Below are 15,067 nucleotides of genomic sequence, written 5' to 3' on the forward strand. Positions count from 1 at the left end.
TCAATTTCTACCTCTAACAGTCTGAGTTGTAAAATTCTCAATGGAACTGTTAATGAAAGGTTACTGAAAAGAAACTGTTAATAAAAGATCTGCATTTAAAACTTCAGAATCTGAGGCGCCTGGGTGGCTCAGTCGTTAAGCGTCTGCCTTTGGTTTGGGTCCTGGTCCCAGAGTCCTGGGATCGAGCCCCACATCGGGCTCCCTGCTCGGTGGAGAGCCTGCTTCTCCCTCTCCCACTCCCCCTGCTTGTGTTCCCTCTCTCGCTGTCTCTCTCTCTGTCAAATAAATAAATAAAATCTTTAAAAATAAATAAAACTTCAGAATCTGAATTTCAACACCTTGGGCAGACTACTATACTAAAAATCAAGATCTACTCAAATAATCTTTGCTGTAACCTAATTATTGTCCTCATTTCAATATGTGGTGATAAAAAAAATCTACTTGGAAACATCTAATTTATTAACAAAACATCCCAAATTTAGCATCCTGAATCATACTTCTGATGCTAAGATTTTGTACATGGACAGACACAATGCTGCCGCACTCAAAGGAGGCAATTTTGCTTGAGCTGCCACAGAAATCTGACAAATGTGACTGCATCCAGGCTTTTACAAGTAACAGAATTAACAGAATTAGAAACATCATTACTGAGTTGTCTAGCAGACACACTAAACCTATGAAAAGAAACAAGCTATTCCAAGCCAAACTCATCACCTGTCAAAATTCAGGAAAAATAAAGTCAGGCTATACTTCGATTATTATATATAAATAAACTTCAATTATAGCTGTCAGCTCAGTTCTTTATCTCCTTGACCAAATTAATTCCTATGAGACCTGTTTCCCCCAAATGCCTTAGTTCCATAAAATATGTTAATGTGGATGGCTCTTAAAAACACAAACTATTGGTGGCGCCTGGGTGGCTCAGTCGTTAAGCGTCTGCCTTCGGCTCAGGTCATGATCCCGGGTCCTGGGATCGAGCCCCGCATCGGGCTCCCTGCTCCGCGGGGAGCCTGCTTCTCCCTCTCCCACTCCCCCTGCTTGTGTTCCCTCTCTCGCTGTGTCTCTCTCTGTCAAATAAATAAAATCTTTAAAAACAAAAACAAAAACACAAACTATTATATCAAAAGATAAATGCTACTTACCAGTATTTGTACAAGTAAAAATACCAAGTAATTTATAAATCATAATTGGGCATCTAGTTAGACTCAGTTTCCATTTTTGGTAAAAATATGAAAAGATGGATACTAAAACACCTTTTAGTGCAAAACTTAACATATCACAAAAGGAGGGAAAAGTTACACTCTAAAATCTTGTTGGAAACTGCAATATAAAATACACAGAAGCTTTTCTGAATAAAGGCACATAGTTTATTAAATAGATTTGCTGCAGAAACTGTATTGTTTCTAATTTAAGCCCTGGTTAATGATCATTTTCCTTTGGATTCCTCTTACTTATCTAGGCAAATGTTTCACCTCTAGTTTTCTACTCCATATATCTATCTTTTAAGAGATAGGGTAGAGAGCTTTCATTTCCAGAAGAACAACTGTCAAAAGCATCCCTGAGGACGGTTTATGAATTTTTGCAACATGCCTCTAGAGTGTGCTTACAAAGTCAATGGAAAAATGTGGAACTGTCCAGGAGTCAGTGTGCCTGAAGAAAAGAGTCAGGGTTCAGAATACCTGACTTCAGGAAGGGCAAATGACATTCTTTAAGCTGATACTAGATTCTCATGCAAGCACTAAGAATTTTTAGATTATTCACTTCTTCATTAAAAAAAAAGAAGACAATGACTAGGGGCACTTGGGTGGCTCAGTTGGTTCAGCATCTGCCTTCAGCTCGGGTCATGATGTCAGGGTCCTGGGATCAAGCCCTGCATTTGGCTCTCTGCTCAGCGGCGGGCAAGTCTGCTTTTCCCTCTCCCTCTGTGATCTCTCTTGCTCTCACTCTCTCTCAAATGAATAAAATCTTAAAAAATAAAAAAGACTACTTTTCACTTCACTTTAAGTCACAGAAAACACAAAACAAAAATTCCCTCTTGGTTCTAAAGATCTATGCTGCTAACTCTGCTACTGACAGGAACAGGATATCCTCAGATAATATACAGCAACCAAGAATGCCTCTCCTTCACCCACCAACATATACCAGAAATGTTTATTTTTGTAAGTGTAAATAAAATGTGAAACACTGTGGGGGCAGAAGAAACAGCACATAATGCAAGATATAACTCCTTGCAACACTTACCTTTTACTGAATTCCTGCCTGAGTCTGGTTAAAATAGTAACATTATCTTCATTCATATATCAAGTTATTAATGGGACAGAGGATAAATCAGAAAAGCCATGACAGTGCCATTTTCAATATAATTGTTCTGTTAACTAAGGAACACCACACCCTCTTGAAGCACAATGGAATCACCCAGAAGATAGAGAAGGAAAACCACCTTTTTCAGAGAGAAAAAATTTCACAAAAACAAAAAAATGAAAACACTCAATGAAACAAACACAAATCTAAGAAAAGAAAAACAGAACCACCACCACCACTGCCACCACCACCACCACCAGCTACTAGACTGCCAAAAAAGGGGGGGCAATAGAAAAGGTCATTGCTGTATATATAGCTGTCTTGGCAAATACCATTTTGAAGTAAATTAAGGGAACAACCAACCATGTAGAAATTCTGATAACATTGTTAAGGATTTAGACATGAGTGGATGTAGTTATCACTACTATTACCAGCCAAAGAAGAGAATCCTGAAGATGACTTCTGGAGATGGGCAGTGGGGGGAACAACCTAATCTTCTCATTTTGAACCCATGTTATAAATGAACTTCTAACTTGGAATTTACTTCGAGGACTTAGCAGGAGAAATGAATTAGTCTAAGAATTGGGGTTCCCAGGCAATAGAAATGATACATATGCATTCTTACCTTAAATTCCACCTTTTAAACACTATCCTGAAATGAACAAGGATTATAAACTTGTGCAAATATTAATATCCCCCACTACAAATGCATATAAACTTAATTCCAAGTAATACTGCCAAGTAAACTGCTACTAAATTTAAGCTGCAATTCAGCCTTTCCTTCTAAGAAAATAGCATATATCTGCCAAGAGAGCTTAAGACCAGTGAATAATTTTTTCAAGGCTTGAAGCAAATGAGGTCTTTACAAAAATTAAGATGCAGATGAGAGAACAGAAATACAATATAATACCTATTTTTGCCCAAGCAAAACAGAAAAAAAAAACAACCCAATTATGATGGGTTTGGGGTGAATTAAAATAATGATTTCTAACACCTTAATTTTTATTTTTACTTTTATTTTTATTTTTACCTGAAGTCGTATTTGCAGTATCTTGGCTCTTGCCATGACGATCTGCTTCTAGCCATTGGTACAAAACTACATAATGTAACAGAAACAAAAAACTTTATAAACAAAGAAACACAAAGAAACACAAAAGCAAAATGACTTTGAAGAATGGAAAATGAGAATAACAAATTAAACAAAAGCAATAAACATGAGACATTAACATCAATGGAATGTAGCTTAACACCAACAGTATATAGCTTATAAGCTATTAGTAATAAGAAAGCACAGAGAATAGGTAATTGTATTTTAATGTAAGAAAAATACTATTTAAACATTTGTAAGTTATTCATATGGGAAAAAAGCACATATATTCTTCTCAATGCTGATCTGAAGAGAAGTATCAGGAGAAAGCTAATGTTTCCATAGTCAGATAAAATATAAGACAAAATGACCAACTTTAAAAATTACATTCCAACTTCTGCACACCTATCAGAATGGCCGAAGTCCAAAAAACGGACTATACCAAATGCTGACAAGTATAGGAAGTAACAGTAACTCTCATTCACTGTTGGTGGGAATCCAAATGGGTACAGCCACTTTGGAAGACAGCTTGGCAATTCCTTTTTTTTTTTTTTTTTAAGATTTAACTTATTTGACAGAGAGAGAGACACAGCAAGAGAGGGAACACAAGGAGGGGGAGTGGGAGAGGGAGAAGCAGGCCCCCCGCAGAGGAGGGAGCCTGATGTGGGGCTCGATCCCAGGACCATCATGACCTGAGGTGAAGGCAGACGCCTAACGACTGAGCCACCCAGGCGCCCCCAGCTTGGCAAATGCTTAACAAAGCTAAGCACAGTCTTACCATAGGATCCCATAGCTCTACTCTAATCTGGACAAAAACATCAGACAAATCCCAAGAGAAGCAATCTATAATATACCTGATGAATACTTGCCAACTATCAAGGACATCAAAAACAAGGGAAGTCTGAGAAGCACTCACAGCCAAGAGGAGCCTAAGGAGACATGATAACTGAATATAATGTGGTATATTGGATGAGATCCACCAAGAGAAAGAAGGACTTTAAGTAAACACTAAGGAAATCTGAATAGGATATATACAGACTTTAGTTAACAATTATGTATCAATTGATTTGTTAACTGTAACAAATATACTACTGTAAGATGTTAATGATAGGAAAAACTGTGTGTGGGGGGGGATATGAGGTATATGGGAACTCTATTATCTTCTCAATTTTTCTAAAATCTAAAACTCCTCTAAAAATCAAGTCTGTGTTTTAAAAAGCATTCCAATATGTAAGATAAGGACAAAATAGTATTATATCCAATCTTGTAAGTAACCTACCTTTTAAGAAATCATTCTATGCAAACAGGAGCTGAAGTATGCTCTGTACTAAGATTCCATTTAATCAACTATCCCTTTATGTGCTATTAACTAGGAAGTGTCAACTCTTGGAGGAAATTTTACCACAGTTAAGGACACAGGCTGTTAGGAAATTCACACTAGACCTCTGTAACTGCAGCTTTGAAGAGTATAAAAACTTCTGAATAGGTTACCCAGATGTCTACAACTTTTAGATATCCAGTCTTCTCTTTAAAGAGTTAAATAATGATAATGTAGGGTCCTAATCACCAGGGAATCTTCCTATCTATACCTTGAAGGTCTGAATGATCTCAGGACAAAGGCAAAACTTCTACTCTGAGGGGGCTACTGGCCCACGGATACTGTGAGAATTCTGTATCCCAATCAAGGTTTGCAGAAACTTTGTACACTCTCCCTTCACAAAACAACAAGAGAAAAACCAAAGAGCTGGGGAAGGTAGCCTATGGAACTCCTGGACCGAAGGAAAAAAGGAACTATCTGATCCATTATAAATCCTGCAATCACCAAGGAGGTTATTTGGATCTTTCCAGACAGCCAGGTGGTATACTGACATTTATCATCAGGGATAGATGGCTCAAAACAGACCTTTGAGGAGCCCCCACACATACACCCATGCAGTGTGCAAAGTCACTGGCTGAGGGTGCCCCAGTGGGCACACATGTCAGTATACTCCCCTCCAGGATACTGCACACTTCCGGGAGGCAAATAATTGTTACGACTGGGACTAGCAAGGAAGAACTCGAGAAGCAGACGTCACTCATTTTTTACCTTTCTAGTTTACAGGAATAACTACTCATTAGAGTACAGAAGTAGCAGATTAGAGAAGTATTAGGCCATGACACAAAAATCTCCCCATTTGGAAAAAAGCAAGTATGGACTTTACAACTGACAATGAATATCACTCTCACAAAAATGAGATACTAAGTAGAGGAAATTAACCCATTAACTGGTCTAACAATTCTGCCTAGCTTTCATCTAAAGGCTATTTTGCCCTGATTAAGGTAGAAACTCTTGGGTGCATTTAAGGTATCACTAGGAATATTTACCAATAGTTCAATTACTTAATATTGCTCCTGTTTCTGGTTTTACCAGAGAAAAAGAAAAAAAGGAAAAAATATGAAAGCTATTCCAGGTGAACTTACACAGAGAATTATACATAAGCAAAAGTCTTTTTAGTAAATTTAGATATTCAATTATTTTATCCTTGCCTCCAGATTACCCATGGTCTAAATATTTCAGAGAATTTCCAGTGAAATAAGTGCATCTGCTTCATGCAAAGCTATAATGTGAATGACCATTAGATCAAATTTGGATTTCAAAGCCCACTTTATAGCACATTTAAAAATATAATGTATAACTAAAAAAAGAAATGTGACAGATATTTTTACCTAATATACCACAGTGCAAAGGGGTAGTTCTAGAAGGACTGAGCTCAAAAAATTTAACTCCCATAAAGCATCTGAAATATGTTAAAATACAGAGTCTGCTACTATGTTTGTAGTCCCTGACTATATTGTGCATTCTCTTCCTTGGTAACTTTCTAGATTGCTTTTTACTGTGCTCCTATACATAATAAATGCAGTTCTTTAAATATGGGACAGAATTTGCCCATTTTTTATGGATGTTCTCTACCCTTCATAGAAGAAGCCATATACCCACTACTAGCTACTAATTAATGCTATAGGTTTTAACCCATGATGGGCCTGTTAGACTTTCTAAAAACACAACTTCTATATCCAGTCAGCAATCTTGCTGGTCATAAAGGGAATCAAGCAAAAGAAGCTGGGATCTCTGAAAATTCATAGACCCTACTGAGGAATAATCATCAATAAAAAAACTGTGAACCCTGGTAATCTTAAAAGTTTGTTTTAAGATATTAATAAAAGTACACCAACATCAATCTAGTAAACTTTGAATTTCTAAGAAATTCACAGTATATTTCATTCTTGATCACATCAAAATTAAAGAGCCATACTCTATTTAGCTGACACTAAAATACACTTTAATTACGGAAGTTTATTCACTGGAAACCAAGAGTATATATACAGCACAGTTATTCTGTTTCAACCTGGTACCTCCATTTAATTGTCACTAATCACCTGGAGTTGGCACAGACGTCACTTGTTAAAAGGCACGGACCCCGGGCGCCTGGGTGGCTCAGTTGGTTAAGCGACTGCCTTCGGCTCAGGTCATGATCCTGGAGTCCTGGGATCGAGTCCCACATCGGGCTCCCTGCTCAGCGGGGGGTCTGCTTCTCCCTCTGACCCTCTTCCCTCTCATGCTCTCTGTCTCTCATCTCTCTCTCTCAAAAAAAAAAAAAAAATCTTTAAAAAAAAAAAAAAAAAAAAAAAAGGCACGGACCCCAATAGGATTGCCCTGACTTCAGAGGTCACCAGCCCACCAGCCCTTCTGACATACTGGCTATACATTTGGGAGTTTCCATAACTATCAGGTTTGATAATTCACTAGAAAACTCATGGAACTCAGGAAAGCACTATTACTTGTGATTGCAGTTTTATTACAAGAGCTACAAATCAGGGCACTTGGGTGGCTCAGTCGTTAAGCGTCGTCTGCCTTTGGCTCAGGTCATGATCCCAGGGTCCTGGGATTGAGCCCCACATCGGGCTCCCTGCTCAGCAGAAAGCCTGCTTCTCCCTCTCCCACTCCCCCTGCTTGTATGCCCTCTCTCGCTGTGTCTCTGTCAAATAAATAAATAAAATCTTAAAAAAAAAACCAAAAAAAACAAGAGCTACAAATCTGAAGGACCAGACAAATGAAGACACACAAAGGGTGAGGTCTGGGAGGGAATGCAGTGCTTTCATGTTCTGTCCTGTGGAATCAGGGTATGTTACTTGCCACCACCACACACACACACACAATGTGTTTATCAACCAAGAAGCTCCACTAACCTTTGGTATCTGGAGGTTTTTTTTTTTTAGATTTATTTATTTATTTTGGGGGGGGGAGGGGAGAGGGAGAGAAAGAGTCCCAAGCAGTCAGTGCAGAGCCCAACTCAGGGCTCCATCTCCCGACCCGAGATCATGACCTGAGCCAAAACTGAAAGTTGGAGGCTTAATTGACTGCACCACCCAAGCGCCCCTGGTATCTAAAGTTTTTAATGGGCTTCACTACGTACACAGGACTGATTTGATGATTAGCCATATGACTGAACTCAAATCTCTAACCTCCTCCCTTCCCTAGAGGCCCAGTTGGCTCAAGCCCTCTGGTAACCAGCCCCTACCCCGAAGCTATCTAAGAGGGGCTCATCTTTACTTCATTAGGATAACACTCCTATTACTTAAGAAATTACCAGGGATCTAGAAGTTCTGTGCCAAGACTGGGACAGAGACCAGACAAATTCTTATTAAGCACGGGGCGCCTGGGTGGCTCAGTCGTTAAGCGTCTGCCTTCGGCTCAGGTCATGATCCCAGGGTCCTGGGATCGAGCCCTGCATTGGGCTCCCTGCTCGGCGGGAACCCTGCTTCTCCCTCTCCCACTCCCCCTGCTTGTGTTCCCTCTCTCTGTGTCTCTCTCTCTCTTTGTCAAATAAATAAATAAAATCTTAAAAAAACCCCCAAATTCTTATTAGGCACTGTGCATTCTACCACCAAGCACAGAACACAGTAGCAGATTATTTACTTGCAAAAATAACCTTAGCAATGGATTCAAGATCTATAGTCCTCTGATAATGAGGAATAAACAAAGCACTCTGCTTCTAAGCCATGCTTTACATCCTATCCCTTTTCTGATAAAATATGAAAGAAGAAAAAAACTTTAAAAAGTCATTGAAGTATTGTAACTGATATTATAAAACCCTCTAAGAGGAAAGGTCCATAATTTTTAGGTAAATAATAAGTACCATGCGTTTATCAGTGCTTAGTAAATTATTTTTATTATTCTGAAAAATATAACAGTGATTTTCAAATAATAAGCATAACCAAGAAAACAAGGTTCTAGTTCTAGTTGAATATTCTGGGTTCTAGTAGCCTAGGGCAAACCACACTTTCTTTGAGCAAAGGTTTCCTCATACATAAAATACAGATTACATAGTAACACATTAGTATTATTACAGCTCTATCTTGTATGAGGATCATTTATGCAATGTATTTCTGGGAAAGCATATTACTGTTAGTATTTGATGCTGCATGTTATAAAGTATAAAACGAATCTTCCTTATTGCTAAAGGAATATTCTCTGCTAAAATGACATCAAGAGAGCTACCCTTTGCCTTCAGGAACAAAAGAAAGGCACCTGCCATTAAAATATTTATAGCTGACAAGTAACACTATAGAGCTAGATTTCTAAGATGATTCAAACTGAAACTGTTCTGCTGTATGACTCAAAGAAGCAGTTATTTGCTCAGAGTTAACACAGACTTTTCCCTTCATTTCCGTTCATTACTTTTTGCTGCCAATACTCTCACCAATAAATAAATAAATAAATAAATAAATAAAATTATAAGTAGTCAAAAACAAGTAACTCAGTTCAGTTTACACAGGGATACCAAGGAACATATACAAGAATACCACTTTCTTCCTCTTACTCTCTTCAACAAAATAAAGCAAAAAACCTCTATAAGAAATCAACAAAGTTCTCTAGAGAAAAGATATAAATTACAAGACAGGAAAAAGGATACATGTGTTTTACTAATGCTCCCCTGCTCTGGTCTATGAAATTATTATAATATGAGCAAAATAGGGCAAAAAATGTTAATAAGATTTACTGAGAAAGAAAATCTTCCTATAAGAATCAAACAGAAGCATTATTATTCCAACAATCACCTGAAGTTTTTTGCAGCTGATATAACTGTTGCTAAGCAAAAGTGGCCTCTGAGTCTCTTCATCAGTATGCACTTTTATCCAAAGGCCCTAAAGGCCCTCCCCTAATATGCTGAGTGTTAGCTAGAACATTCAGGCTTTAAAATGAACTGCATGGACTTCAGTTCTTAAAATGGTATTGGGGGAAAGCACACACCTATAAAATTATGGTCCACGTATCCCAGGAGGAAGACAATGTGACCTGTTAGATGACGAGAACTTCCCAGTTCTACAAGAGGCTGTGATTCCCAGAGCTACTGTCTAGCATATTTTAGAAAGTTAAGAAAAAAGTCAAGTCACCTTGGTAGGGGGGGGGGAAAAAACATTTTAACCACTTTCCAAAGTTTTCAAAATTGACAGAAAACAAAAAACCAAGGATAAAAATGGGATGGGAGAGAATTTTTCTCTTCCTTATAGGAAAAACAAAGTCTTCCTTCCTCTCTCCATCAGACATAGAAGAAAACCCTCAAGATGATCTCAAGCCCTGGGTTTGTTTGTTTGCTTGTTTGTTTTTTTAAAGAAGGGTTAACACTAAAAGTAATCCTATCAAAAGGGATTCATATTTACTGTTTTCACTCTAGCGCTCAGTTAGCCAGGATATTTGACTGACTGACTGATTAGGAGTCATGCTAGATTTCTAGATTTTAGATTCTAGATTTCTCCCCTTCCCTCACCTGAATCCATCTCCTTTCCTTCCATATTCAAATAGTCACTAAATCGGGCGCCTGGGTGGCTCAGTTGGTTGGGCGACTGCCTTCGGCTCAGGTCATGATCCTGGAGTCCCGGGATCGAGTCCCACATCGGGGTCCCTGCTCGGCGGGGAGTCTGCTTCTCCCTCTGACCCTCCTCCCTCTCATGCTCTCTGTCTCTCATTGTCTCTCTCACAAATAAATAAAAAAAATCTTTAAAAAAAAAAAAAAATAGTCACTAAATTTTGCAATTTATACCTCCTTAATATCCCTCCAAATCAGCCCTTCCTTTCTCTTTTCACTGCTACACTGTTAACTGAGCCTCAAGCCAGACTCAGAATATTGCTACAGCTTCCTAACTTGTTTCCCTGCCATACACTGTACATTAAACTCCCCTTCTAGGGGCGCCTGTGCGGCTCAGCCGTTGAGCATCTGCCTTCGGCTTGGGTCATGATCCCAGGGTCCTGGGATCGAGCCCTGCATTGGGCTCCCTGCTCCACGGGAAGCCTGCTTCTCCCTCTCCCACTCCCCCTGCTTGTGTTCCTGCTCTCGCTATCTCTCTGTCAAATAAATAAATAAAATCTTAAAAAAAAATAAAAAATAAATTCCCCTTCTAATTCATATCTCATTGTCCCTTTTCTCTCTGTCCCTCTCTTTTTCTTTCACTCAAGTATTTTTGAAGCTCTATGAGCCAAGGCACTATTCTAGGCTCTTGAGATATAACAGAAGAGCAGATTGCATTCTTCAAAAATAGCCACAACAGTATCTCCTGTCCTACATGAGCTTTTGAAAACTCCATCAGAAAGTAGAGTCCCTGTCCCCGGTCCTTAAACCTGGAAGGGCCTTGTGACTGACTGCCTCAAATGAAAGAATATAGCATAAGTGAGGCTATGGCTTCCATGGCTCAGTCACAGAAAGTGCCATGCATTTCCACCTTGCTCTCCTGGAACACAGGTCCTTAGAGCATAGCTACAGTGCTGTCAGAAAGCCCACGCAGCCTCTGGAGAAGCCCATAAGGACAGAAACTGAGGGTTCTAGCCCACAGGCTGGACTGAGATCCCAGCCTATAGTAAGCAGTATAGTCTGCCAGCCAGGGAGTGAGCCACCTGAAAGTTGGTCCTCTGGACCCCTGTCAAACCACTCATCTGACGTCAACGAAGCAGAGAAAAATTAGTCTCACCACACTCTGCCCAAATTGCAGAACTGTGAGCTAAATAAATGACTGTGTTTTAACCTGATAATTTTGAGGTAGTTTGCTATGCAACAATAAATAACTGGAACAAACAGTGGAAGAAAAAGGCAAAAAATCCTTGCCTTCATGGAGTTTACCTCGGAGGAGACATATAATAAACATAAATTATATATGTTGGAAGATAAAAAGTGCAATGGAAAGTTAAAAAGTAAGAATAGAGGAAGACCAGCAGTACAGGGCATAGGTTGCAATATTACATAGGGAGGTCAGAGTGGGTGCCTCATTGAGAAAGTGATGTCTGAGCAAAAATCTGAAGAGATAAAGGAATTAATCTTATCTCCTCAGGAAATCAAAGTGAACTAAGATACCAATCTTATAAATTTAGTCCCCCACCACCTAGAGTCCAGATTCCTTAAACAACACTTGAGGACCACACTATGACCTAGCCCTGCATTTCCAGCTTCAGTTTCTGAGGGACCCCTACTCCCTATACACCCTGTACTTGAGCCACGCCAGATGACTTGTAGTTCCCTTTTAGGTACCGTGCTCTATGGGTCTTTGCAAGGCTTCCTCTATCTGGAATGTCTTTCTCTTCCCTAAATAAAAATAATAGTTTTTTCTTTTTCAAAGATTTATTTATTTGAGAGCGAGAGGGAGAGAGAGCGCGTGTGTGAGCACACAAGTGGGAGGGGTAGGAGGGAGAGAAAATCCCAAGCTGAGCGTGGAGCTGACATGAGGCTTGATCTCATGACCCCAAGATCATGACCTGACCCAAAACCAAGAGTCGGATGTTCAACCAAATGCACCACACAGGCGCCCCCCCCAACTTTTTTTTAAAGAAATAATAGTTTTCTACTATTCCCTTGATAAATTCTGACAAACTTGGCAACTTTAAAACAACACCCACATTTATTATCTCATAGTTTCTGTGGGTCAGAAGTCTGGGCACAGAGTGGCTCTGCTGGCTCCTTTGTTCCAGGTCTCACGGTATTGAAATCATCCTGTTGTTAGTGCTTCCGTCCTTTCTGGAGGCTGTGGGGAAGAACCCCTTCCAAGTTCACCCAGGTTGTTAGCAGAATTCAGTTCCTTGCAGTTACAGGGCTAAGGTCCCTATTCCCTTGCTAGCTGTCAGCAGGGCTGCCCTTTGCACCTAAGGCCTCTCTCTGGTCCCTCCTTGGGGCCCTCACATCTCAGAATCAGCAACGGCACAATGAACCCTCCTCATCCTTGGAATCCTCTGAGTGCCTTTCTGCCAAATCTGAGTTTCTCTTTTAGGGATTCATGTGATTACATTGGGGAAACTGGATAATCCAAGCTACTCTATTTCATGGTCAGCTAATTAGTAACTTTAATTACATCTGTGAATCTCCTTCACAGCAGTACCTAGATTGGTTTGACTAAACAGGAGACAGGAATCTTGGGGGGACATTTTTAGAATTCTGCCTACTATACACCTCCCTCCTTGTCTGCCTGCTAGGCTCCTACAGGTCTTTAAGATTCTTCTTAGAAGAAACTTCATTTGGGAAACCTTTCTTGACATGTACAGGGAAAGTGAGGAGTTTCTTCCATAACACAACTTAAAATCTACAAGTTAGAACAGATAATTTTTATGGCCTGACATCTTAAAATTCCATGAGCTTAATTTTTAAATGAACCACTGTTGTAGGGCGCCTGGGTGGCTCAGTTGGTTAAGCGACTGCCTTCAGCTCAGGTCATGATCCTGGAGTCCCGGGATCGAGTCCCACATCGGGCTCCCTGCTCAGCGGGGGGTCTGCTTCTCCCTCTGACCCTCTTCCCGCTCATGCTCTCTCTCATTCTCTCTCTCTCAAATAAATAAAATCTTAAAAAAATAAAAAATAAAAAAAAGAAAAAAAAATAAATGAACCACTGTTGTAGAAACATTGTACTAAATATTAGCTGATGTGTGAAAATAAAAATATTCCTTGATGGTAAAGTTTAGGACAAAGCACTTCTTTTCTTGGTCAGCACACACATGTGTGTGAATATAATGCTCTCCCCTCTGCATTTTTAAAAAAGGAAATAGTATTGTCAAGTTTTTGGAACTGTGTTCTAATAATTACTATACATATTGCTATCCACTTACCTTATTATATTAAAACTGTTAAATTCTATCTCCTCCTTTAAATTTTAAGCTCTTCAACATATTCTTCATCCTTACATTCTTACACATGTTCAATAAAATTTGTTAAATAAATGGACAAATGAATGGAAATTGTACTCTTTGGTCTGAATTATTTATTCCAGAGTTTGTGAGACTTACTTAAAGTATTGGTACCTGCGAAAATGATTTATTTTAAAATTTTATATTACTACACTTTATAAACTATAAAAACTGAAACGTAATTTAAGAAACAGAATTAGCCCGGGTGCCTGGGTGGCTCAGTCGTTAAGCGTCTGCCTTCTGCTCGGGTCATGATCCCCGCATCGGGCTCCCTGCTCGGCGGGAAGCCTGTTTCTCCCTCTCCCACTCCCCCTGCTTGTGTTCCCTCTCTCGCTGTCTCTCTCTCTCTGTCAAATAAATAAATAAAATCTTAAAAAAAAACAAACAAAATTAGCCCAATTTCTTTAGAACATTTTATTTCTTTTTCAATTTGTCTTACTTGTAAATTAAAATCTGATACCTACCTTATTTCAAAGAAAAGAACATAAAAATATTATTATTATATGTCTGTCTACTGTGGTATCACTTGATCAGAATTTTATTATTCTTTGCTTTGAATCTTAGATTTCATGACTAACTTTTTTTAAAAGTAAACTTTAGTTTTTAGAATGTTTTTAAGACCTACAGAAAAATTGGGAAGATAGTACAGAGTGTTTCTATATCCCCACCAAGCAGTTTTCCCTATTAGTAACATATCACATTAGAACAGTACATTTGTGGGGTGCCTGGGTGGCTCAGTCAGTTAAGTGTCTGACTTTTGATCTCAGCTCAGGTCTTGATCTCAGAGTCACGAGTTCAAGCCCTAGGTTGGGCTCCACACTCAGTGTGGAGCCTACTTAAAACAAAATAAAAAAAGAATAGTACATCTGTTACAATTAATGAAACAGTATTTATACATTATTATTAACTAAAGTATATACTTTGGTCAGATTTCCTGAGTTTTTACCTCAGGTCCTTTTTTCGTTCCAGAATCCCATCTAAAATACCACATTACATTTAGCCATGATGTCTCCCTAAGCTCTTCTTGGCCGTGACAGTTTCTCTGACTTTCCTTGTTTTAGATGACACTGACAGTTTTTGGTTTTGTTTTCTGATGTCTGACCTTATTTATTTCTTACTCTTAGAAAATCTCATTTTTGACTGGAATCACTTAGAGGTAGAAGCTCTCAGAGAGGACAGCCTCCATCTCTTGGCCATCTGTTCCTGGCATTTTTCTTAGGCCTCCTACATTCTCTTGGCTAAAAGTTTAGCATATTCTGCAGCCTCTTCCTTATTTTTCTTAGTACACTGTTTCTTCAGAGCGATATGCTGACGTTTGTGTTGGAGGACATGTGGAGTAACAAGACACTCAATCTTGGGTGCTTTGGTTCTAGGTTTCTTTCCTTCGTTTAGGGACTTTCTCACAACATACTGGTAGAGACATCATCTTCTTTAGAAAAGTCTGCAGATTCTACTAGCTCTTTTGGGTGCCAGGTGACAAG

At 39.1% G+C, this 15,067-nt stretch overlaps 1 protein-coding gene across 4 annotated transcripts in view; it reads right to left on the bottom strand.

Annotated features, from left to right (window-relative positions):
* Positions 1–15,067, bottom strand: part of DENND5B (DENN domain containing 5B) — a 190,003-nt gene that overhangs the window by 110,007 nt on the left and 64,929 nt on the right. Inside the window, exon 2 of one of the 4 annotated variants that reach the window (XM_032432830.1) lies at positions 3,332–3,397. The exons of the other annotated variants lie outside the window; for them this stretch is intronic. Within the exon in view, the coding sequence (XP_032288721.1) occupies positions 3,332–3,397 (66 nt within the window). The remainder of the gene's footprint in view (positions 1–3,331; positions 3,398–15,067) is intronic. 4 annotated transcript variants of the gene reach the window in all.

Source organism: Phoca vitulina, unplaced genomic scaffold (genome assembly GCF_004348235.1).
Source record: "Phoca vitulina isolate PV1807 unplaced genomic scaffold, GSC_HSeal_1.0 scaffold49, whole genome shotgun sequence".
NCBI lineage: Eukaryota > Metazoa > Chordata > Mammalia > Carnivora > Phocidae > Phoca > Phoca vitulina.